Raw genomic sequence first — 27,754 nt, 5'->3', positions numbered from 1 at the left:
GGATTGCTTTTTGAAATTGTTGGTTGGGATAGAAAAAGTGGGTAGGTGGGTTGATGTGTGCTTTTTTAAATACTATTGGTTGGGTTTAAGGAAGGAAGAGGGTGGGTCAGTCAATCTGTCAGTCAGTCAAACAGTTAGTCAAACAGTTAGTCAACAGTGGCCTCTGGTAAATTTACGTGAGAACAGCAGGTGCGAATGGCACTTGCAACAGAAATTTGAGATCTTAAAAATCTTATACAGTGGCCTCTGGCGAATTTGCGAAAACAAAAACTGCAAAAAATAAAAATAAAATAAAATAAAAACATAGTTCCTGGGACAAATTTGACAGTTTCCAAAAATACATATAGAGGTACATTTTCAGAATGAGCCTGGGTTGTTTGTTTCATAATATTCCTCAATTGACTTAACATTTAAAGTACAACTCAGTGACTGTTTAATTTTAAAGACAAACTATTCTTTAAGTGTGTTGTTTAAGTTAAAAATGACATATTTCAAACTAAAAACACTTTGCAGTAAAGTTCTATAAATGTAATTAACTTACATTAACACCATGTTGTGTGTAATTAGTTACTGCATGCTGTTTTAAGTTTGTTTTTAGGTACGTTAACTACAGTTATTTATACTTGCCTTAAATACTCTATTAAAATTTAACACTTCTATACCAATTAATTCAGAAAAGCAGAGTAATAAATGTACTGTAAATTTTGCTGAGTAATTACTTTTTTTAAGTAATGAAGAACAGTCTTATTGTTTATTGTTTATTGTTTAATGGCCCATTTTTCTGGAAGACTAATTAATTAAGAAATTACTTCATTATAATATAAAGTATGAATTCAGAGAAGCGGCGCGTGTGTGTGTGTGTTGCTACAGTAGTGAACTTTTGTGGATCATCACCTTTTATCAAAGTTGTCATAAAACTATCAAACAATACCCATTCTTGTGTATAGGACAATCAATTCATTCATGCATATGTTTTGTGCAGCGAATGCCTTTCCAACCGCAACCCAACACTGAGAAACACCCATAAACTTTTGCATTCACATACATACACTACGGCCAATTTAGCTCATTCAATTCACCTACAGTGCATGTCTTTAATTTGTGAGGGAAACCAGAACACTCAGAGAAAACCTACGCCAACACGGGGAAGAACATACATACCATGAGTGCGCATGCGCATTAGCTTGGGCAACATAAAAATAAGCAGATTTTGTTTGATTTGAATGTTTAGAAACTAAACTTATGAGACAGTTGTTGTTTAATTTTGTTGGTGGTTCCAAATATGTCATGTAATTGTAAGCTTGGCGAACAGTTTTGGAGTATTTGATGTTTCCCCATTCAGAAAGAATCCTCAAGTATACTGCCCAAGAGGCATTTCAAAGATGGCCGCTGAGTGAAATGACTTGCCTTAAAGGGACTTAGGTATTAGTTAATCAATTCAAACTCTCCTTTAATTTGTTAACTTTGTTTTTAGGTCACATACACAATTTTCAATAGAACCTCAACAGAATTTTAGGCAGGATTTGAAATGTAGGAAATTTAGAACCAACTCCTCATTCTAGTCCAGGGGTCACCAATCTCATTCCTGGAGGTCCGGTGCCCTGCAGGGTTTAGCTCCAACTTGCCCCAGCTCACCTGTCTGTGTGTTTCAAATACACCTAAGACCTTGATTAGCTTGTTCAGGTGTGTTTGATTAGGGTTGGAGCTAAAATCTGCAGGGCACCGACCCTCCAGGAACAAGTTTGGTGATCCCTGTTCTAGTCCTTCCACATACACTGTTTGCATTTTTAAAAGCATTTATAAGAACTCAAGCATGGTGACATTTTAAGATTTGTAATATGCATGTTGTTCAGTTAATTCTAAAAATTAACACACTAAAATAGCAACTTTGACCACACCTTTAAAACAAAAAGACATTATAAAGCATAATTCTGTCACATATGCTCTCTCATATATTGTTCTCCATTGAGTTCCACCTTGATTTATGGCAGTTAGCCCTTACTTGCCATAGTGTTTCCAGTTTAGATGAATCACAGTCATTTATTTAGCACAATACCTGTCACACACAGTGCCTAAGGGGAAATGAGGTCGTCGTTGTTATAAAATGTAGACCTGGATCGGAAAGCATGATTTATATCAGGCTAAATAGAAAGATTTAGCTTGTACTTTGAGCGCAATATCAGTATCCTGCCATTTATCAAATCTGTCTTTGGGTATCCAGAAGGCCTTTCATGTAAAGTGCATGGAGTTAATCTTATAGATGCTGCATGTGTGTGCGTAAGAAACAGCAAAATCCACAACAATGTCATTTTAGTTTCTCATGAGAAATATTTCCATGACATGTTTCCTGACAGGCATTGACAAGTAACACTGTCCAGAATGGGAGAAAAAGACTTTCTACAATTATCAAGGAAGTGCGTGTTATGCTGGGAACTATATCATGACAGGAACGGGTGACACTTTTTTTGAGCATTCAATTCAGATAAAAATAATAATAATAATAATAAAAACTACATGATCTAGCCTGAGCGAGTTGGCTCTAGTTCTGAGATCATGGCAATTCAGCTCCCACTTGTTTGCTTTTTGTCACAGACACATCAATCTCTTTTGTCAAGAAAATTTGGTGTCATTAAACAAAATGTTTGTGTAGTCTGTCTGAGTAATAAGATGCTGTATTCTGATTATGTGCTTCCATGGATGTAGTTCTATCTCATCATTCAGCAAAATGGAGTTCTTCCAAGGCTGATTTCATGCGCCAGTACCAGCTGTACCAAATGGTTGAATGAACTGAAAGTCATAATGCGCCTGTTGTCCATCTAAGTTACCCTGTTTAACCATAAATTAACTGTTAAGGCTTCGGGTCAGAGTTCAGAACACTAATATTATTTCAGCCACTTAGTCAAACCACAGTATTGGCATGGCTAAGGAAATGACCTCACAATCAACAAATGTTCTCACAAAGTTTTATACGCTTTTACACTTAATCTATTAAAGGAATCTACGAGAATGGGTTTATTCCCAGCAGACAGCCTTTTTAAATATGACAAAACTTTTTGCAAAAAGTAAGTTTGTTTACCAAGATTAGTCAGGAGTTTAGCTAAAATTATCAAATTTCAGAGTTGTTTGACATACAATGATAGCTGAATGACACAGTTTGGACAAATATTTTCACTTGGCCCATATGTCAATCCAGTTTGAGTAGTAATTACTCAATCTTTGCTGCATCTTGGTATGGCAGAACAACAGAAATGCCCTTTGACCCCAAGAGCTTACCCTTTAAAGGCATTCAGCATTTTTTCCATCTAAGTTCCCCTTCTGAACCGAACGATCCCTTACTGATTTAATATACTATATACCTCTGAGATAACTGTCACAAGCCAAACTTTAAAAACAGAAGGGCTTTACAGGGCAGAACTTTGAGGTTTTCACATGCATATTTTACCTCATAAAATGTCCTTTTCTAATGTACCATTATGACCAAATCAGAAAAACTCAGATATAAGTTTTTATTCAAATCACATATAAGCTACCAATAATACAGACATTTGGTGATCTCCAACAATAAAATCCAGGTCAGCGTGAGGAAGGTTTAGATGTAAATGTCATCACCTTATAAGCAGTCTATAATCCACTACTGCTGCTGGCCACTGACTGAAAAATCACACTTTATCATAGCTGTAATAAAATGTGGCACAGGGGTTAGCAAGATGGGAGCAGATGCTCTCTCTGTGAAAATAAATTCACTCTTGCCTATCATGAGAAATCTGGAAATGCTGAGATTGACTTTATTACACAGCTGTTTTGGCAGAATGCACGAGTGGAACACTCTAAAGAAAGGAACAGAAAGATCATCCACAACTGGCTTAACAAATCATGTCACCAAAGATTGAATTAGGTTCTGAGGTAATGACTGCTGAAACTAATTTTGGTGAAATAATTATCATATATATATATATATATATATATATATATATTAGGGATGTAACGGTATTAGAATTTCATGGTACGATAATACCTCGGTATGAATGGCACGGCACGGTATTTATTGAATAATTTACAGGAAAAACAAAACTAATGAAAAGACTCGAAAAAAGTGGCAAAAGTGTTTATTTACCTTAGCACTGAACATATTAATGACATATAAATTAGCCATCTATCTGTAAGTTTCGAAACAGGAACTTCAATTTTTCAATTTTTTTAACAAAAAACTATTAAACCATATAAAAAAATAAAGTTTTTATTTAGTATTGTTGAAAACTCATCACATTAAACATTTAATTACTCACTCAGATAGAGATGGGTTTTTTAAGTAAAATTATCATATAACTATAATCTGGTAAAAACTGGGATCTCTGGGCATTTACAATGTCCCCTGCAACAGAAAAAAAAAAAACCTCTCATTTGGGACTGAGGTTTCTGGGACAGAGAGATATGATTTAGCCAAGGTTGACAGTTGTGGGTAATGTTGTGCATTGTCTTTCCACCACTTGAGAGGACAAGCCATGAGTGAGATAGAGGTCTCTTTGTGGTACAAGTCAATGTCTGCATCAATCTAACAAGTGTGCTATGTTCTGCAGTCCCCATGACTGTTTTTAGTCGTATTCCCCGACTTATATTTCACCACAGTCTGGCAGTGCCTGCATACTGTTTTTTTTCTTTGTCTGTCACCTTTTCTCCTTTTTCGTATCATTTTAGAAAGAAACCGAAATGCTTCCACACATCCGATTTAAAACCCGCTTTAGGTTCGATCATTTCCATCTCTTTCTTCCCCGCTACTAGCAACACACTCCATTTCCGGATTACTGGATCTGTAGTGACAACAGGCCGCAAAGGATGATGGTCACGCCTAGGCTGATGGGAATTGTAGTTCCCGCTACCTCCCATTCGCTTTATTCGCCTGAGCAAACTTTTCTCAGAAATATAGTTTTATTGAGTCATCCGCCTTTGGTAATATTGAAAAAAATTACTATTGCGGTATGACGGTATTTACAATATTGTTACATCCCTAATATATATATATATATATATATATATATATATATATATATATATATATATATATATATATATATATGTACAGTGCTTAGCATATATAAGTACACCCCTCACAAATCTTCCAAAATTTGGTACGGTACCGATTGCTAGTTTCATTCATATGATTCAATCATATGAGAATGACTTTGAGGAGAAACCTAAACAACGTAACTCACAAGAAAAAAAAAATAAACATAAGATACAGTGCTCAGCATATATAAGTACACCCCTCACAAATCTATCTTTTAAATTCATATTTGTAAAAGAAAACTATACAATATTATATTTGTGAATTTACCTTAGATTAGTCAGTACTTGTCGGGTCCTGTGTTCCTCTGTGTTTGTTTTTATCATGTGACCTTCACCATGTGTTCCTTTGTTCTGTTTTCCCGCCACCAGTCAGTCTCATGAGCATCACCTGTGTTCATCCCCTGTGTGTAATTATTGTTATCATGTCCCTGTGTATTTATACCCCTTAGTTTCATTTAGCCTTTGTCTGGTATTCTGTCTCAGTTGACGTCTGTCTACTTTGATGCTTGGGTTTACTCCATGTCATTTGAGTGTTCTTCCATGTAAGTGTTTGTTAATAAATCTACATATTTGATACACCTGAGATCCTGTGCCTTCCTGAATTGAACCCAGGCGTTATGCAATACCGGACCAAAGAAAAAAGTTTGCTGCGTGTTTTCTCTCTCTCTTTTTTTTTAAATGGTCTTTTTGCCCCCAGTGTTTTCTTTACCTTCCCCTTATTTACCCCATGGACACCATCTACACCCTCGAGTTCCTCATCCTGATGATGAAGCAGGTGGAAAGCAGCCTTGGACCAGATGGACGGATTCCTGTTCCTGGAATCCAGCTGCCTGGATAACGTCTAATCCAAGATGGTCCTCGTGGCAATTTCATCGCCTATGTGGAATGGACACTGGCGAGGAACCCATCATCAACTTGTCAGTGGTACTTCTGACCCTCTGACCAGCCCAACAAACATCTGCAGAGAGTGTACACCAGAGCCAACGCAGATGGAGAATCACCCGTGGTTTGACCCATCACCATCGAGAGTGACAGAGCAGAACACCACTAAACAGGAGGAGCCCAACCGACTGTCTGACAAGGTGTTTGAGCCAGCAACATCGCTGAATGTGGGAGTCCTGGTGGACTACAGCAGCTACCCACAGCAGAAGGTGAGCTGTCACTGAACCTGGGAAAGTCACACCCCGTCCGCTGTACCCAGACAGCAAATGTTTTATTCCTAGCTCCAGGGAGCTGTTCCCAGACAGCCTTTCTGTCCTGTTGCTCCCCGAAGCATCCCACCTAACCCACCCTCTTCACCTCTGCTTTTCCAGTGCTGCTACAGTCAGCCAGTACCCCAGCTCACCCTCCAGCTTCGGAGGTCTCACCAAGGGCCTGACTACCTGTACTGTACTTGTCACCCGACGTCATCTCCTCTGCCCTCCAAGCTACGGACTCCACCTCGGCCCTCTGACCCAACGGCTCTGTTGGTTCTTTTCTCCCTTATCTCCACTGTGGACCATCAGTCCACAGGCTCCACCAGGCTCCCTCGTTCCTTCAGCTCCACCTTGGTCAATCGTTGCCCTGCCTCCATCTCTGAACTACGCTCCTCCAGCTGCGCCTCATCACTTTAACATGCTCGCTCTGGCTCTACCACTGTCAATTCATCAATTCGGTCACGTAAGCCGTCTACTTCACCTCGGCCCTCTGGTACCTCGTCGTCACCTTCGCCCTACGGCTCTCCCTCTCCTCCTTGGGCTTCAGCTGCGTCGTCTCCCTGGAGTCCCCTGGCGACCACTCCTCCTTCATGGTTCCTCCCTCCACTGACTCCACCCTGGAGCCATCCTCCTGGCTGTGTCCTGGGTCATTGTCCTCCTTCACCTTCCTTCCTGCCTCCTCCCTCCTGTGACTCCTCACAGGACATCTCCTTGCCACACCCTCCAATTCCTTTTTACAACGACAATTCCAATTCCTCAGGTCTTGTGTTCCTTTGTGTTTGTTTTCATCATGTGACTTTTACCATGTGTTCCTTTGTTCTGTTTTCCCGCCACCAGTCAGTCTCATGAGTTTCACCTGTGTTCATCCCCTGTGTGTAATTATTGTCATGTCGCTGTGTATTCATACCCCTTAGCTTCATTCAGTCTTCGTCCGGTATCTGTCTCGGTTGATGTCTGTCTACTTTGATGCTTGTTTTCACTCCAAATTATTCCTGTGTTTTTTTTTTCATGTAAGTGTGTTAATAAATCTATGTATTTAATACTCAAGGGCCTTACTAAGTGAACCCAGTTGTTACAGCACTGAAGCCAAATCTGAGCTTATCTAACAAAATAACTCATGATAACGGTCCAAAAATTAGTGCATCCAAATTTATATCTAATAGAAAAATATTAAATACCAATTTAAAAAAAGAGAAAAAATCAAGAGTAGCAAAAAAATAAAAATATAATTGTCATTTTGTAGGTTCTATTTTTTTTTTTTTTTGCTTTAATTTAATTGTATTCTTTCAATTTCTAAATATGTTTAAGATAAATATTATTTTAAGAAATGTATCTGTTGAAAAATTGTACAAGAGCATGCACATTACTTTAACTGGGTGCTCAGCCAAACAGCAAAAATGCAAAACCAACACCAAAGCTCCAAAAATGCCAATGTATTAAATTAAAAAGGCTGATACAGTAATTGTATCTGTTTAATAAATCTGTTTTGTTATAGATGCACCAAAATACATTGCCTATATTAATTAAAAAATAGATTAAAATGTTCGTTTTCAAAACAGGTTACACTCAATTAAGCCGAGCACTGTACATAAGAAGAAAAAAGGAAATAGTAGGAAATACTGTAAAAATATTCTTGCTCTCGTAAAAATCACACACACAAACATGCGCACAAACACAAAAAATGACACACACATTATATATACATGCACATGGTAACACTTTAGTCGGTGTTAAAAAGATTTCCATGAAACGACAAACCATGAATATGAATGTGATTGCATATGCATGACAACTGTCATTAAATGCTGGTGTCATTAAATGATGATTTTATAAATGTCTACTGACACTTTTAATAAGTTTTTTTTTCAAGCCAAATTCAGCCCTATATAATTGATCATGAAAATAACACAGTTATAATGTCCTTATGACAATCATGTTTAAGACAGATTTATGACAAGTCATGTCTTCCTGGTAATTTGAAGTTGTCATGCCATGTACATCTCAAAATGTTATCTTTGCATTTAAAATGGCATAACTGAGCAAATGACACTTAAATTATTATTATTATTATTATTATTATTATTATTATTATTAAATACAGTTGTCATAGTCATGCAGAAACTCACAGAGTTACATGTCAGTTCGTGATTATATAGGTGCCTTGACAGTCTTATGAATACCCTTTCAAATAATGTGTTACAATAAACTCATATCATTTTGCATGGTATGTGCATGTCAACTGAAGCATTCTTGAACCGCAAAAATTACTTTTTTTCTGTTGTTCTGTCAATGAAAGTGACACATTTTTGAAATGCTAACAGCATAGCAAGACACGGACCATGCATGCTAAGCACTCAGCATTTTTTAGAAGCTCTGACAGTTGTAGACACACTCACAGATGAGCTTTTTCAGAATAGTATGGCTTTATTTTCAATGACGAATTAAATTGTTTATGAACAAAACTACTTGTGCACTGTCAAATGTACACTGCTTATGCTCAGATTTTCTTGTGCGCTCTTAAATAAACTACAGGCAGTTTGTGCGTTGTGTTCCTTCTTTCTTTTGTGCTTTTGCCCTCCAGAAATCCTCATGTTAAATTTTTTATCCCAATAATTATTTTTATATTGATACACTATTGATTAACAATATACAAAATACTAAAATACTTTTACATATTAATTATTAATTACTTATTAACTATGATTTCAATGTAACAAACCATAGCATTTTTTTTGGCTGGACAATTTTGGCTACATAATTGATATACAAATATATAAATAATTTCCACATTATTGGCAGTGAATAATTGAGAGCACGCAAAAAAAAAAAAAAAAAATGCATATGAGCAGTGTATATTTGAAAGTAAAAAGGAAGTTTTGTGGAAGAACAAAGGAAATTGGTCCGTGAGCAAGGTTTGCATGGTTGTATTACATGAATGCGTCTTGTAATAGTGCGCTCACAACATTTTTCATAGAAAAACGCCATAGGAGCAACACTTGTGTTTCTACAGCTTAAAAAATGCTTCGGTGGACACATGCCTTAATTCTCAAACTATTAAATCCCAGGCTCATTCTGAAATCATAGCCCTACATACATTTCTGGAGAGGTCCAAATATGTCCCAGGAGGTACTTTTTTTGCAGTTTATTTTTCGCGAATCCACCAGAAGCTGCTGTGTGCATTTTTTAAGATCTCAAATTTCTCTTCGCGTCTGCTTTTCTTGCGTAAATCTACCAGAGGCCCCTGTCGACTGACTGGCTTACTGACCAACCGACCGACCAATGTCCCCACCCATCTCCTTTCCTAAACTCAACCAATATTGTTTCAAATAGCATCAATTAACCAGCACCCACCACTTCCCTAAACTCAACTGACAAGTGCTTTGAAAAGCAATCCAGAAAAATAAAAGCCGCCTGATTTTAACCACATTTTCAGACTACATTCTCACCCTGTTAATTACTTGCTTATTTTATTTTTTGCCTTTTGTTTTTGTTTTATCTGCTTTCTGGTATCGTTCTTCAGCAGAATTGAACCACTTCGTTATCAGTTGCAAACTGGTAATAGCTGGAAAGCCTTCCAGAAAAGTAGTCAGCGGTCAGGAACGGCATCATACCGCGCTGCAGCGTTCATTTTAAATACAGCCATACATATCTCTGACTACATAATTCGCAATCTCCAGAAAAATATAATAGGGCTAAAGTACATTTTCGGAATGAGCATATGTCAAATAATTATTCGTTTATTGATTTTCTTTTCGGCTTAGTCCCTTTATTAATCTAGGTTCGCCAGATTGTAATGAATCACCAACTTCACATCCATTCACACCCATTCAGACACATACACTACAGACAATTTAGCTAACCCAATTCACCTGTACCGCATGTCTTTGGACTTGTGGGTGAAACTGAAGCACCCGGAGAAAAACTCACGCGAATGCGGGGAGAACATGCAAACTCCCCACAGAAATGCCGAATGACCCAGCACTAAACACTGCGCCACCGCGTTGCCCGATGAATAATTATATTTATAAAAAATCATTATATGATTTATAATTGAATGTGAAATTTAATGTGAGATTCTTTTTTTACCTTAACCACTTTTTTCCCCTAAACTGTTGTTGAATGACCAACGATTAGTGAGTGAAGTAATACAAAATGGCCTTGTCTACATCTGCACACCAACATTTTGAGGACATTTTGAAAAATTTGCGGAATTTCCTTTAAGCTGTCGAGAAGTATTTTTAAGGCTAGAAAAAGAGCTTTTTTTTTTGCAACTGAACCATGGGAAACGTTTACTCCATTGCCCCACTCCCTTCACATGCTGTATACGTGACAAGTTTGCAAAGCCTCATAAAGTGTTGATGTGGGTTTGGGGCCATACCTATCCCGATCTCTTCTTTGGAAAGACAAGGCTCTCTACTTTAAAACAGCCTAACTATTACACACTGAGCTGCTTCTTTGATGTCTCGGTTTGAAAGTTCCACATACTAATTTCAATAACAAAATGTGACAGGAGCCTGAGTTATTATTCTCCTTTCATATGAAAGTCCTTTCCATCTTGCCTGCATGAGGAAAACTCTGATCTCAGCGTGAGATCCAAAACAAGCAAAACCACATCTTTTTGACACCCTTGCAAATCCTTTTTCAACAACCTGGATCATTATCTTTTTAACCTTGTGACATCCCTCTTTTGTTATTCTCTGGCAGTTTGGTCGAATATCTCATTTTCATTGTCCATTTGTAAGAAATGATTGTTCGCTGAGGCAGTGTGCAAAGTTTCCGATGACTTTTCGGAACAATCTTGTGGTATTTGGTGTGTAATAACCTTTAATGGATTTATAATGTGATCTCCAATCTGCTACTAGTAGAGTTCATAGAGTTCTATACTGAAACAAATATGCATGTTTGTTTCAAAATCCAGATGTTTATATTATGGATGAGCTAGTGCATCATTAAACACATACTAGTTGTCAGTGGAGACCAATGCATTATAGTAGACGTTGCTTCTAAGTGATATCATGCAAACAAGAGTCCTGTTGTTACAACTATTGGCGTGGCTGTGTTTTTGCTGTTGACACAAGGCTGAGTTGTTTACATGATCATTGGATTTAGTGAAGGAACGTTGTAAAGTGACCTCATTGTAAAAAAGCACCATCAATTAGAAAACATGTTAAAATACGTATAGACAAGAGATACATTCTAATCAGTGTTTGCTAAGTTACTTCAAAAAAGTAATTAACTACTAACCACTTATTGCACAGTTAAAAGTAGTATTTAAATTATTGTATTTAAAAAATATAAGTGTATTTAAATATTTTTTATTACTTTGCCTGAAAAGTAAATGGCTCAATAAGTAATTGAATTACTTGACTCATTATCACTTAAAATCCTTAAATCAATACACATAAAAAGTAACTACACATTTACTTAATTTAACTACACCCTGTTTAAATAATTAGTTTTTTTTGTATCATTACGCTTAAAAAATGTTAAACAAAACTCAAAATGTTAAAAAATATGGATGAATATGATATATTGACATTCATTTCATGAGCATGTGTAATTATCTGAAAAATGTAACCTTATTTAGTTAAAAAAAGAAAGGATATAGATTTTTTTTATACAGAACTGTAAAATTTATGCACATCATTTTAGGCATTTTAGTTTAAGTAACTTTCATTAAATAAACTGAAATGACAAGTAATACCTTTCTTTACTTTTTCACTGGAAAAGTAATTACAGTAACTAGTTACTTTGTAACTAATTACACCTAACACTGATTACAGTATAAATTGTATGTGAGTTCAAAAATTTTGGAATAATCGTTTTTTATTTTAAAAATTCAACATTAATTTGATCAAAATAATGCCATAATACAGTAATAATTCATTCATTTTCTTGTCGGCTTATTCCCTTTATTAATCCTTTATTAATGAACTGCCAACTTATCCAGCACATTTTTCATGCAGCGGATGCCCTTCCAGCCGCAACCCATTTTTGGGAAACATCCACACACACTTATTCTCACTTATACACTACTGACAATTTTGCCTACCCAATTCACCTGTACTGCTTGTCTTTGGACTGTGGGTGAAACTGGAGCACCCGGAGGAAACCCACACGAACACAGGGGGAACATGCAAACTCCACACAGAAACGCCAACTGACCAAGCTGAGGCTCGAACCAGTGACCTGCTTGCTGTGAGGCGATTGCACTACCTACTGCCCCACTGCATCACCTACAGTAATAATGTTAAATATTATTACAATAATTTTTAAGGTAACATTTTATAATAACTACACACCATCAGTGGTGGAAAGAGTACTAAAAATCATACTCAAGTAAAAGTACTAAAAGTACCATTACTTGTTTAAAATTGTAGTGCAAAATTACTCAAAGTATGAGTAAAAAGTAGACCTTTCAAAAGTTCTTAAGAGTAGGGAGTAGTGAGTATTACACTGTGAAAAGCTGATACATTTACATGTAATTTGTGGATGTGTGTTAACGTAACATTCTGTAATGCATTTAGTTATTGTGCAGCTGGCACACAACATCATAAGACTCTAATATTAGGTTAGATTTAGGTTGTGATGTCAGGTGACCAAAAGTCAATGTCTAGCCAGCATCTAAGGACAACGGTAACACTTTACAATAAGGTTCTTTAGTTAATGCATTTAATAACATGAACTAATTATGAACAACGCATGTACAGCATTTATTAATCATAATTGAACATTTACTAATGCATTATTAACATCCAAGTCATAGATGTCATAGTGGTAACGTCCACACAACGTCAAGCTGTAACATCGTTGTATGTTGATATTTGGTTCATTTTAGGTTGGACATTGGACATCAACAGTGGTCTGATGTTGAGTTCTGAAGTCAAAGTGACGAATGTACCTTTAATGGCATGATTTGTACTATGGGAAACAAAAATGTACCTTTGTGTTTTAAAACCTGCAGATACAATATTGTACCTTCATCAAAGGTACAAATCTGATCCATTAAGGTACCACCACAGTGACAAAACACTTTGTACCTTAACAGTGTCAAAAATGCTTACCGAACATTTATTTAAAATGCCTTAACAGTATAGTTTACAATACCTATAGTTTTATGTTTTACCAGTAACTTGTATCATTGTATTATTAAACTTAATAATTAATGTTTATTTATTTATTTATTTAAACATATACTTTTAAATGACGATTTTTTGTTTTAATATGGAAATTGTTCATAATATAACTTTAGCTTTTCAAAATTATTTATTTTCATAGATATTATAATAAAGTAGGAGTTGTTCAACACTTTTGTACCTTTTTATGAGAACAATTCTGTACTTTCATTTCTTTTGTACCATAAAAGGCACAGAAGAGTATCTTAAGAGGTCTTTTCTGTACCATATAAGGTGCAATTTTTACAAAGGAACAAAACTGTTCCTCAACGAACATTATTTGTACCACACTGTACCTTTTTGTCTGAAAGTGTATATGCTTAAATAGTAAGATATATAATAGTCAATTTCAACCATTAATTAATCATTTATTAACTCATATTGAATGATCTTAAAAACCACCAACTACTCTTAAATACAAATGGTTTATAAATATTGTGATATTTAATTTAGTCATGAAAAGTTAATCAGTCATAAATTATGAAAGTACAATTATTAAGCACATGTCCTTATACTGTAAGTCAAAAATAAAGCATTTGTAGCTTGAGTTATAAACTGCTTACTAACATCTATTAATGTAGAGTTAATACTTAACAAATAATTAATTCACTATATATGCTAATGCTTAATAATGGTTTATACTGTGTACTGTATTTATTATAGTGTTACCAATACAATGTATTTACTTTTACAATGTTATGTATTTAGATTATTCTTCCAGTAATGCCAAAGCTGAATTTACAGCAACAAATTGTGTCATTTAGTTTATCGGTGCAACATGATTAATTTGGTTATTATTATTACATTATGTTGAAAACTGTATTCTGTGCTTTATGTATTTTTATGGCTTTGATATAGAGCTTTTATTGTTGATGCTGCTACTGATGTTGTTGTCGCCAATGCAAATATCTTTAATGCAAATGCTGGGGCTGTTTAAACAACATAATTTTTAGCCTAAAACAGGAAAAAAGTACGTGTTTTGCCTGTTCGTTAACACATTGCTGTTTTTTGTGAACGAAAACACATAAACCTGAAACCGGAAAAACGTCACTGTTCTTGTGTTCATGCAAACACCCTCAAAAAAGAGAGTCTTTAAAAAAACGATTGCTTTTATGGCATGTATTTAGGGAGGTGTAGATTAAAGGCGGCAAACGCAAACAAAAATACAACAAGGTGGAGTACGTGGTAGTGTTGTTGTTGCTCAGGTGTTTGCTTACTCTTCATCAGCAAAGTGTGGATTTACTTCACAATACAGCCAACATCTGCTGTTAAAGCTAAAAGCCTACACTCAGGTCAGGTGGCCTTAGAAAGGGATCATCTCTTGAAATGAGAATAACAGTGAGGTCATCTCATAGCAGGCAGCTAGGGATGCTAGATCTTGCTGATTTGCTCTATATTGTGGCTAAAAGAGTTCTTTTCCATATTGAGTTCATATCCTGTTGCAGAGAATTACCTCATTGCTTATTCTGTCTGCACTTTTTTGTCATTTTTTCTTTTTTTTTCCTGCTCTCTTTTTTCCCTTGTGAATGATAGAGCAATCATTTGAAGGCATACTGGTGCTGATGTATAACATATGGCTCGATGCAGCACATGTACAGAAGGTCTGCATCAGGGTGTTATCCAAAAAATTGAAAGCCATCTGGACATATCCACTGTTCAAATTTTGATGATCATTAGACTTATGTTATTTGTATACTCTTGAAGGAAGTAATTTATTCAAATTGTACAGATATTGTTCAATAAAATTATTCATTATTCATCCTGCTCATGTATGCTATATGGAGGCAAACGAAATAAAATACAACTATAATGTTTTGCAATAAAATAAAATATAATTTATTATTATTGTATTTTTCTTTCAAGAGATTCAACTGTTTTTTTTTTTTTTTTTTTTTCTCATATCAGTATATTGGGGGGTACCAACTTGAATGTTAAAAGCTTCAGTCTCCATTAGTTGTAAGTGATAGGTAATAAAACTAAAGAAAGAAAGAAAGAAAGAAAGAAAGACATTTATGACAATTTTATCAAGTATGATTTTTCATGATCTTTTTCATTTTTTTCAAAAGCTCCAGTCTCCATTAATTGTAAGTGATAATATTAAAAAGAAAGAAAGAAAGAATAAATGAATGAAAAAATTGCTTGATTTTATTAATTATGTTTTTAATCTTGAATCCTACTTAAATCTCAACAGCTTCAATCTCCATTAGTTGTGACTGATATTAATAAAATAAAATAAAAGAAAAGAAAGAAAGAAAGAAAGAAAGAAAGAAAGAAAGAAAAATAAATTGATGACAATTTTATCAAGTGTTTTATTTCCTACTTAAATCTCAACAGCTTCAATCTCCATTAGTTGTAAGTGATTGTATTATAATTAAAGAAAGAAAGAAAGAAAGAAAGAGAGAAAGAAAGAAAAAAAAGAAAGAAAGACATTGATCACAATTTTATTAATTATGTTTTTTTAATTCTAAATACTTGAACCCCAAAAGCTTCAGTCTCCATTTCTTGTTATAACAATACAATTAGAAAGAAAGAAAGAAAGAACGATAGAAAGAAAGAAAAAAAAGAAAAATAAATTCATGACAATTATCCGATATTTTTTTCCCTACTTAAATCCTAACAGCTTCAATCTCCATTAGTTGTAAGTGATAGTAATTCAAGTAAAGAAAGAAAGAAAGAAAGAAAGAAAGAAAGAAAGAAAGGAAGACATTGATGACAATTTTATTAATTATGTTTTTTTTTTAATACTTGAACCTCAAAAGCTTCAATCTAAATTTATTGTTATAACAAAACAATTAAAGAAAGACAAAAGAAAGAAAGAAAGAAAAATAAATTGATGACAATTTTTCCAATATTTTTTTCCCTACTTGAATCCTAACAGCTTCAATCTCCATTAGTTGTAAGTGATAGTAATACAAGGAAAGAAAGAAAGAAAGAAAGAAAGAAAGAAAGAAAGAAAGAAAGAAAGAAAGAAAGAAAGAAAGAAAGAAAGAAGAAAGAAATAAAGAAAGAAAGACATTGATGAGAATTTTATTAAGTATGTTTTTTTTATTTGAAATACTTGAACCTCAAAAGCTTCAGTCTCCATTTCTTGTTATAACAATACAATTAAAGAAAGAAAAAAGAAAGAAAGACATTGATGACAGTTTTATTAAGTATTTTTTTATTTTAAATAAAACCTCAAAAGCTTCAGTCTCGATTTCTTGTGATAGTAATACAACTAAAAGAGAAAGAAAGAAAGAAAGAAAGACAGAAAGAAAGAAAGAAAGAAAGAAAGAAAGAAAGAAAGAAAGAAATAAAGAAAGAAAGAAAGAAAGAAAGAAGAAAAAAAGAAAGAAAAATAAATGGACAATTTTATTAAGTATGTTTTTTTTTAGAACTTAAATGAAACTTCCAGTCTGCCGCACCTTGAAAATCTCAAACCGAAACCTGTTGCTCCGCTCTGTTATTTATCAATCAAGAGCCAATCTTAGCTCCCCTTTCTTGTAAAGATCAACAGTAGCTAGAGAGCGATACCAGTAGTTGATGGTGGCGATAAACTGTCTGATCTGTGGAAACATGGTGCCTCAGTGTAACAGCAATGAAGGCGATAGGAGCAGATAAGCCATTATACCAGCCCCGGCTTGTCAGCTGCATTGTGCTCTTCCTCATAAACCTATTCAGTGATTAAACACCTGTTTGTAAAATCAGGCACCAGGAAAGTACACATTCAGACAAGCATACAGTAACAGGCAAATGTTTTTAAAATTAGTTATGATCAGATTAAACTGACATTCTAATTTGTAGAATGTCATAAGGTATCAAATAGATTTCTTATGTGCCGAATGGAAATTTCCAGCCTTGCTCAAAATGAAAGAATATCTTAAATCATTTTTTTTTTTTTTTAAGTAGAACATTGTAATCCTATGGAGTAATGCTGAGAGAATGTCCGGCCTGTCTGATCTCCTTCTACATTAATTTGCTTGATTATTTTCCCAACAAAACTTTGTCTTTGATGTGTCCATCTAGCTTGCAGTTTGCATGAATAGGTGAATGCAATTTATTTCTTTTGGCCAATCATCTGCCGGAGAACAACTGGACATGCTCCAATCTAAGCAGTCTCTTACTTCAGTATGCAAATGTGTTGGATGAGTAAGTCTTGCTTTCAGGACTTTATTTACTGACCTTTGACACTTACTAATAATGTGCCAAGATTCAACACAAACTGACACTGTGATGCAAAAAAATGGCTCAAATAAATGTGACCCAAAAAAAAGGAAAAAGTTATTCCAATTTAATAAGCCAAACTTTGTCAAAACTTTTTAAATTTTTTTTTAAATGCATTTATTTATCAAGGATTAACCTGTTGGCATGCATTTAGTATTAATATATGAATTGTATTATGTAAATTTCATTATATAAAAAATTTATAATCAAGTAATTATTATTATTATTTATTATTATTTTTTTTTACAAATGTTAATTTAATGAATAATGGAATACTAGTAAATATATTTTATGTATACACAGGGGTGGATTTAACCAATAAGCAAGGTAAGCGGCCACCTGGGGCCCCAGGAAATCTGAGGACCCTGAAATAAATACCTAGAAATATAAATTATATTTAACATGGTTTCATATTATATTTTGCACAGTGAGGGTCTAAAAACTTTTTATTCTAACATAATTATTACATCTGCGTAAACGTGTCCAGCACTTTCAGTCATGGACCAGTCCTGCTGTCAAATCAGTAAAGATGTAGTTTTAAAAACTAAATAGTTCATTTATTACTTTTAGTTGTGAAATCCTCTTTAGAAAACAAATAATTTCAAAGGTTTTACAAGGTGCATTACATGTTGTTACTATGTAGTTAAAATGAGACAAGATAAAATGTAGAAAAGGAGATTGAATGATGTAAGAAAAAAAAAAAACAGCTAAATAATACTTTAAAAAATTACTAAAGGTGCATTTTAGAACTTTTGGGCCCCATGGCTTTAATTGCTTATGGTGCCAAAATCAATAAAACCACCACTGTGTACAGGTTTTAAATGTAATTATGGTTGTCATACACCACTGACCAAAAGTTTGAGGTAAGTAGGATTTTTAAATGTTTTAAAATAAACTTATCACCAAGCTGCATTTTATCAAAGAATCAGTACAACCTGTAACATTGAGAAATGTAATTGCACTGTAAAATAACTTCAAAAGTAGCTTACAATTTCATTTAATAATTTATTCCATTGATATTGAAGATAAATTTTTAGCTTCATTACTCCAGTCTTCAGTCAAATGATCCTTTAGAAATCTCTCAATATTAATTATTATTATTATTATTATTATTATTATTATTATTATTATTATTATTATTATTATTATTATTATTAATTGCAATATAATAAAAACAATAATGACTGGAGTAATAACTTAATTTGAAACTGCATACAGTACATACAGTAAGAAAGCAGTTATTTAAACTTGTAATAAATAAATAAATAAATATATATATAACAATTAATCACCTTAGATTTATAAGGTTCTATCTGACATTTTTGTCTAAATTGACTTATGCACATATTCTTATTAAATGACAACTTATTTATATTATGTGAGTTAAGTTGTTTACATTTTAAGACTTTATTTAAAAAAACGATTTTATCTACAAGGTCGAATTCTAGCTTGGCTCTATAAAGTTCTTTCTGTGAACCAGTTGGCATTCCAGATGCACCCATGAGATCAACTTTCTTTGTCATTTTGCTAGATTTCGCCATTGACAGCTGGAAAGACCAGAAAGAAACACAAAATTGTTTCTTTATGAAGTTGAGAAGAAACCTGAAACTGAAAGATGTGAGTAAATGTAATGATTTAGAAGCATTTTTTGACATTGAGATGAAATGTTACATTTTATATTATTGGAAAACAAACAGTTATTAAAAAAATATATACATTAAATCTAAAATATATTTTTATTTGTGTATATACAATCAGTAAAACATTTTTCAGTGTTTCTTAAACTTTGTTAAGCAACTCATTTGCTCATTGTCTGTTTTCTTTTAAAGTCTTTAAATTTGATATTAAGCTCTGAAGGGCAAATACTTATAATTCAATAAATATAGCATATAATTCAATAAATATTACCATATTAATTACATAAAATTAACATCTGCACTGGACAAAATATTTAGCACACCCTTGTAGGTTTAATTTGACCAAGAACAAATATTCATCCTAAAATATTAAATAAATGTTTTAGAAAGAAAACATGTAACTTTCTCAAACATCAACATATTGCTACAACACCAATATTTATTTATTATTATTTTTTTTATAAAATTAATAAGCAGACTGATTGTATTTCTTGAAAAATAATGCTTCAATTAATGATCTGCCAGATAGAACCTTATAGTTCCAAGCGGAAAATGAATTTTTGGAATTAGCAGGTTCTATCTGCATTTGTCCTGTTTTATTTTATTTTATTTTTTAAAGAGAGAGAGTTCTTTAAGTTTAGGAAAATTTTGATCATTTACATTAAGAATACATTTAAAGTCACTGTCATGTTAATGTATGAAAGAGAAGTGTTTCACATATAGTGTTTGCTATATGGAATGCAAAAACTTTGAAGCTCAATATCTCAAAATTATTTAGAACGCAGATAGAACCTTCGAATTCCAAGGTGATGAAATTCTGCCTTGATGAACAGAATAATTTTCTTTCCAAAAAAAAAAAAAAAAAAATACTGACCCCAAACTTTTGACAGTACCATATACATTAGTTATCATGCAATTTGTCAGGGGACAGTTACTCATTATTTATTTATTTGACAAAGAACACAGCAATTATCCTCTTAAAATAATGCAGTAAATGAGGTGTCTTGTCAAGTGTTTACTTGCTATCTTGCATTCACTTCGCTGATTGGCTGCTCTTGCTCTGTTTAGGTCGTAAACAGCTTCTTCTCAAAGGCGGAAGTGTTGCGTTTCAGTGATAAAGTTTATCAGCTCCTGAGGGTGTTTGAGAAGCAGCAGAGGGGCCCTAAAATTTGCCAAAAACACTGCAAGAACCTCTTCTTTCTCATTCAAGCCAAATTAAAGGTGGCCACAAGTTACAACAATCAATCCATATTTATCTTCTAAAACTGTTCAATACATTTGTTGCCAAATTCTGTATTGCTTAAAAAAGCATTTTTAATTTTACACGAAAACAATTGCCATTGACTGTTTTCACTGAGGGTTAACACATATACATTCACAGCATTTCTCAGTGCATTCACTGAAACACAAAGCAATCATTGTGGCTTCATTTACTTGTTCTGCAGCGACACAAAATCTACCCATCAGGAGCAAAAATGTTGACTTCCCGTTAAACAAAACACACTGCCATTATCTTCCATCTGTCATTATTTCAATTGCTGTATGTCCACAAGGGCAACTTTCATAACACGCTGCCCTAAAAATACTCAAAATGCTCATTCTGTCCTATTGCATTTTTTGCAAGACATATTGTTCAAGCTGCTCCGTTTTTAATAAAACTCACTGGAGACCCGGTCACGGTGTACGAGCACGAAAGTACACAGTTTACGTAAAAAGGCCTCAGACATAACAGGGCTGATCAAATTTTACTCAATGTACTCGTAGGTTGGTGAGCTATACGCTGAATAATGTGATTTGTTTGTTTAAATGGGCTACCTGACACCATTGAACTCACTGCTTCAAGCATTTGGAAATTGAAGTCGCCCGGAATGACTTGATTGTAAGTCGTTCCTTTTTGTCTCTGCTTCTGCCTGTTGGTTTCCACAACAGCATTTCAACATTTTTACACCGCATATGACGCTGTGTCTTTAAAAGAATAATTTGCTTAACACTTGTTAAATATAAAGTATTGACCCAGCATAATGACAAATACTGTTACATACTGTATACAGTGGGCTTGTCTGGCTTAATGTAAAGCTATACAACAAAAGAGCCATCTATTTATAGTGGAGCTGTCGGCAAAACAAATATGTTATCTCACCCATTTCTGGTAGCTTAGAGAAATTCTAGACTCTGGTCAATTAGAGAAAGATGACACTGTGCTATTTTTTGCTCTTTCAAGACAAAAAAAGAAGAAAATCTTTCTCTTGAGGAGTGTAGTGTACATGACACAGGTGTTTGCAAGTGAAATGCGGGTGTGTGTGCATTGTTTCCACATCATTGTGGCTAGGAAATGTCTCCAGGGCTTGCCTATCCAACCCCCTGTAACAGCTGCTGTAACCCCTATACTTTGAAAGTCAAGTGTTTACCCCATTCTAGGAAAAGTCTTTCCTAAAAAATTCCCTACAGCATCAACAAAGCAAGCACAAATCCACAATAATTAAAAAGATATTTATTGTTTAATTTTTATTGCGGAGCACAATAACAAAAATATTTATTTATTTATTTATTTGGAAAAATGTATCAATAGACACCACTAATTTACAAATGGCATTTGGCTTTTAAATAAATAACTACTGGATAAAACTTCACATATATAAATATTTAATATAAATATTTATGTATTGCAACTCGTATAGACTAAAATATATGATACACACCAATATATATATATATATATATATATATATATATATATATATATATATATATATATATATATATATATATATATATATATATGTGTGTGTGTGTGTGTGTGTGTGTGTGTGTGTGTGTGTGTGTGTGTGTGTGTGAATTATAAATTATAAATTGAAAGAATGCTAAAATGTTGTTTGCTGTCTCCATCACCAGTGTGGGATTAATATGTACAGTTGAAGGCAGAATTATTAGACCCCCTGTTTATGTTTTTCCCCAATTTCTGTTTAACGGAGAGAATTTTTTTTTTTTTCAACACAAATGTTTTATCTTTGAGATTATGACAGTAAATAATAGACTAGATATTTTTCAAGACACTTCTACAGCTTAAAGTGACGTTTAAAGGCTTAACTGGGTTAATTAGATCAACTAGGCAGATAGGATAAGTATTTTATAATGATGGTTTGTTCTATATACTGTCAAAAAATATAGCTTAAAGTGCTAATAAGTTTGACCTTAAACGTTTTTTTTTTTTTTTTTTTTTTTTATTAAATTGAAATAAAACAAATAAGACCTTCTCCAGAAGAAAACATATTGTCAGACATAATGTGACAATTTCCTTGCTCTGTTAAACAACATTTGGGAAAAACAAAATAAATTTAAAAAAAAAACTGTTCAAAGAGGAACTAATGATTCTGAATTCAACTGCATGTTGGCTTGTATGTAGAAATATTTATATCTACAATGAAATAAGAGATTAATAATAAAAGTCACATTTGTGTATTAGAATAATAAATTAACCTTTTATTATACTTCATGTCATGACTATTTTTTCAGTTAATTTTTTAAGTTTTAATAAAATAAAATGTAGAACGTAGTAAGGTGTCAGTCCAAACAAACTGTTCATTACATATCTATGAAATAAAATATAATGTATAATTTTGATATATGACATATAAAAGTTTAAGAGTTTTAATTTGTTCCACATTTGTGCTATAAAGTTCATATATATATATATATATATATATATATATATATATATATATATATATATATATATATATATATATATATATATATATATATATACACACACACACCAGTCAATAAGCTAATTTCAACAGTCCAATCAAAAATGTGCTAGTGCAAAATAAAGTGTAAACGCTTCATGTTTCTACACTACATTGTTTCTCTTTTATTCTATTCCATCCCTCAATACCTTTCTACTAACCAACATTAGTTTTTAGATAATGCCAAAATGTTCAATCCAGAGTAAAAAAAAGTCCTTCCTCATGCCAGTTTTGTTTATGACCACTAAATGTTGTAGCTCCCAAGAGGAAGCTTCATCTGCACTGAGTTTAACTGGTCTGCTTGTTTTTGTATATTCCAGCTATAAACACAAGCAATTATGAGCATAAGCCTTGTATTTTTTTCCCCCTACACAAACTTCACCTGGCTGATTTACATTTCACCGTAAGCAGTACCATAACAAGTCATTCATTTTTTTTTTTGCATGAAATGTCGTACACATCCAATCACTCTGTAATTCTAGAAAGCTTCAACACTGCCCCACACAACCTTGACGCACTTCTCACAGGGCTCTATCCCCATGAGAAAAGTCACCGCAAGCGCATTCACAACTTTAGGTCACCTGGTTCCAACAGGTTTGAAATTCACCTGACATGTGATATAGAACAAACTGACCCTGATGTTGATTCTGGGAAACCTTCAGACATTTGTCAATAAAGATCTAATATATAAATGTAATAAAGAAACTCTATAATTCTATCAACAGATAAAGTCTTTATATGAAGAGTTCAAAAGCAAAAGCATCTCAGTGACTTGTAGTTTTTTTTTTTGTCTAAAATGACTAATGTTGTGCGTAGGCTGAGTAATTTAACTTTTCAAGCAAAGAAAATGTTCTTTTCATTGCATTACATGTGAAAAACCTAAACATATACATGGGAGGCTCATCGCAGAGCAAATGCTCTTTGCAAAACATTTCAAATGCACTTTGGGTTTTTTGCAACAATTCTTACACCTGAAAGCACAGAAGTAAAGAATGTGACTCACAATTCTGTCTCAGGTTCAGAGATTTCACTGAAGAAGGTGCTGCCGTTGGAGTGTGGTGGTCCAGGTGATGGCTCCTCACTCCTGTAGCTGCTCTGGCTGCTCCCGTCTTCAGGCAGTGCATCTGGAGATGTGGGGGGCTTCTGAAAGGATCCTGACATTCCCGGTTCTGCAGACCCTAGGAAGCAGGGACAGCGAATCTGAAACTCCTTGTAAAGGAAGTTCATTTTTATCGAGGGAATCCATGGACAGGCAAGAAGGTTTTTGAAGGCTGTACGAAACTCTGGGCTTCGGCAGTAGATGATAGGGTTGAGTCCGGAATTGATATAGCCTAACCAGTTTAAGAGACGGAAAAAGTACTTGTCTTGTGGTACAAACGCGTAGATGATGTTCGCCACAAAGAAAGGCAGCCAGCACAGCGTAAAGACGCCCATGATGATGCCCAGTGTCTTGAGGGCCTTGTGCTCCTTGATTACAGTTAATCTGGAAGGTCGCCTTCGAGAACTCTTCCTCTTTGCTGTCATCCCTCCGACGTTATTACACATAGATGGCAAGTTATTGTTGCCAATGGTCGGTGGCTGTACCTGATTTCCCATGTACTCGTTTTGGAACCTCAGACGGTTCTTGTCAATTAACTGAACCTGTCGTGTGGCAATGAGAAACACACGTGCATATACAAAAATCATGATGAAGAGTGGGATGTAGAATGAAACCACTGATGAAATGATGGCATAGGTCATGTTTGTTATGAAATCACAGCAGTTTGTATCACTATAACATGCAGTTGCTACATCATCATTAGGGTCTCTACGCCAAAAACCGTACATTATGGGGATAAAGGAGATGCAAGCCGATACTATCCACACAATGCAAACAATAATTCGAGCTCTGCACTTATTCAGAAGCACTTTATGCCGCAGTGGCCGTGTGATCGCAATATACCGATCCACTGCAATGATGCATAGAGTCTCTATGCTGGCAGTGACGCATAAAACATCAACTGATGTCCATAACTCACAGAAAGTGTTATTGAGTTTCCATTGCCCAGTTACTACAATTGTGGCACCCAGTGGCACCACCAGCACTCCCATAATGAGGTCAGCACATGCCAACGACATGATGAAGATATTCGTCGTAGTCTGCAGCTGTGAGGTGCGTGCGATAGCAATGATGACCAGGAGGTTACCCACAATGGTAATCGTGATGATGATCACCATGACGAATAGCAGTGACTTGAACCCTTCATTCTGTGTCACATTCTGAGTGTTGTTTGTCATGTTTGTCATGTTTTCCATGTTTAGGTATTCAGAGATCATGGTGTGCAGCTTTTCAAGGCATGCAATTTTTCAAAAAAACAAGCAGCAGCAAAGAGACATAGCCAGGTGCTCAAAACGTCTTCAGAGAAGTGACTGAGATGCAAAGAAGATTTCAACTTGCATTTTATACCACCGCATCTCCAAATCTTGAACCACGGCATTAATTCATGTTCATCTCTTCTTCGGTCAGCCTAAAAAAACATGCATATCCAAAAGTCCTATGGCGCAAACAAATCTGTCATGTTCCACACTTGTGATCTCAGATGTAGGAGAAAAACAAAGTGTACAAGTCTGATATTCTGAGTTGAAATTGTCCTGGAGCCTTAAAGGAAGAAAAATGTGAATTTTTAGTTGAGCTCTTGAAATTGCAGATAAGCAGCCATCCTGTTGAAGTAGTCCGCTGAAGTGGAGTTTGAGCTGAAGTGGAGGAGGTTCAGTCAGCGTGTTACTGCCGCGTGTGTGGTGCGAGCCAGAGGAGGTGCCTCGACTGCTAAAAGCTCAAAGGAGCAGTGACACTGCCGTGGTAAAGAACTCTCCCTCTCTGATAATGCTCTCTCTCTCCCTCTCTCCCTCTCTCTCTCTCTCTTATGAAGCTGATCGTTCAGCATGCTGTAGTTGCAGTCACATTTTGCCCAAGGGGTGGAGTTGTAAAAAGTGCATCACTCCTAAACTTCACACATGCACACACCCTCTCGCTTTCTCTATCCAACATGTACACAATCAACACACATAAAACTTTTTTTATCTTAGTTGTCGGACATACATGTCAGGCTAATTTACATTTAATATATCATGTCAAAAAGAGGGAAACAAATAGTACGAATGTATTAACTAATGGTTATCTTAAAAGATAATTTTCTTTGCCTTTTGTCTTTGTGAGTAAAGTGATCAGACTAAAAACAAAGAAATATTACGTTCATTGAATGTTATTTAAATTTCACATTTTTTATCAATTTATTATTTTGACTTCTTTAATTTATAAAGATCTTCAGTCCACATTGTAAAATATATTGATTAATTAACAATGTCTGTATTTTGTGTTTCCATTTTTTATTCACAGTTGTGAATTGCATTATGTGACCTTGATCTTTGTTTTGTCAACATTTGATGTTAAAAATTAAACTTTACAGTTTAACAAAGTGACTTTTTTTAATTTACATTTTAGTAGTTTGAAGAAAAATAATGTATACAGAATAATACAGAGATTAATAAGTCTGTAAAAAAAAAAAAAATATATATATATATATATATATATATATATATATATATATATATATATATATATATATATATATATATATATATATATATATATATGTTACTGTATAATCACTTAAACTATTAAAATGTTAATGAATTTAATAAAAACTTTTTCAAACTTTACAAGGGTAAAAGTATTTGGAGGACAGATCAAGGTCCCATAATGCAATTCAAAATCATGAATCACAAAATATGAAAAACTGCTAATTTACGGATTTTTAGAATTGATATATTTATTTATTTATTTTTATTTTTATTTTTTTGCAGTTCACCTTGACACTGACAATGTATGCCAAATTTCAAGTTGATTTGACAATTATTTGCTTTGTTACAGGTTTTGAGCTGGTATAGCTCAGCAGCTTGCTCTATCTGCAACTCCCACATGGTGTCCCACTGAAGCTAAGCAGGGCAGGCGCACAGACAGACCACAATGGTAAGCTAGGTTGCTGCCGGAAGTGATGTTAGTAAGGCCAGCAGGGAACACTCAACCTACCTGTGTGGGTATTAACGCCCCAGTATATTGATAGGGATTCCTGACTCTGTGGTCATTAAAATTCCCAGGTCCTTTAAAAAAGTGTAGGGCATCCTACTCCTGGCATCCTGGCCAAATTTGCCCTCTGGCATCTATTCATCATGGCCTCCTAACCATTCTTATATCATAATTGGCATCATTACTCTCCTCTGCACCAATCAGCTGGCGTGTGGTGTGCAGTCTAGTGCAATATGGCTGCCGTCATGTATTCCAGGTGGATGCTGCACACTGGTAGTGGATAAGGGGATCCACCCATAATGACAATGTAAAACGTTTTTTTTTTTTTTTAAATGGTTGCAAACTTATGAAAAATAAAAAAAAAACCCTGAGAAATCACATCACATCACATTGCTCAATAATTTGTTGATGCACCTTTGGCAGCAATTACAGTCTCAAGTCTTTTTGAATATGATGCCACAAGCTTGGCACAACTATCTTTGGAAATGTTTGCCCATTCCTCTTTGCAGTACTTCTAAAGCTCTATCAAATTGGATGGAAAGTGATGGTGTACAGCCATTTTCAGATCTCTCCAGAGATGTTCAACAGGATTTAGGTCTGGGCTCTGGCTGGGCCACTCAAGGACATTCACGGTGTTGTTGTGTAGCCACTCCATTGATGTTTTGGC

General features: G+C 34.3%; 1 protein-coding gene across 1 annotated transcript in view; it reads right to left on the bottom strand.

Moving 5' to 3' along the window:
- Positions 1-25,238, bottom strand: part of adrb3a (adrenoceptor beta 3a) — a 38,566-nt gene extending 13,328 nt beyond the window's left edge. Inside the window, exon 1 of the mRNA NM_001128335.1 lies at positions 24,025-25,238. Coding sequence (NP_001121807.1) covers positions 24,025-25,238 — 1,214 coding nt within the window. The remainder of the gene's footprint in view (positions 1-24,024) is intronic.
- Positions 25,239-27,754: the final 2,516 nt, after the last annotated feature.

This window comes from Danio rerio, chromosome 8, assembly GCF_049306965.1.
Source record: "Danio rerio strain Tuebingen ecotype United States chromosome 8, GRCz12tu, whole genome shotgun sequence".
In the NCBI taxonomy this organism is placed as follows: Eukaryota; Metazoa; Chordata; class Actinopteri; order Cypriniformes; family Danionidae; genus Danio; species Danio rerio.
Note: the sequence above shows the minus strand (reverse complement) of the source record. Positions and strands in the feature narration are given on the sequence as shown.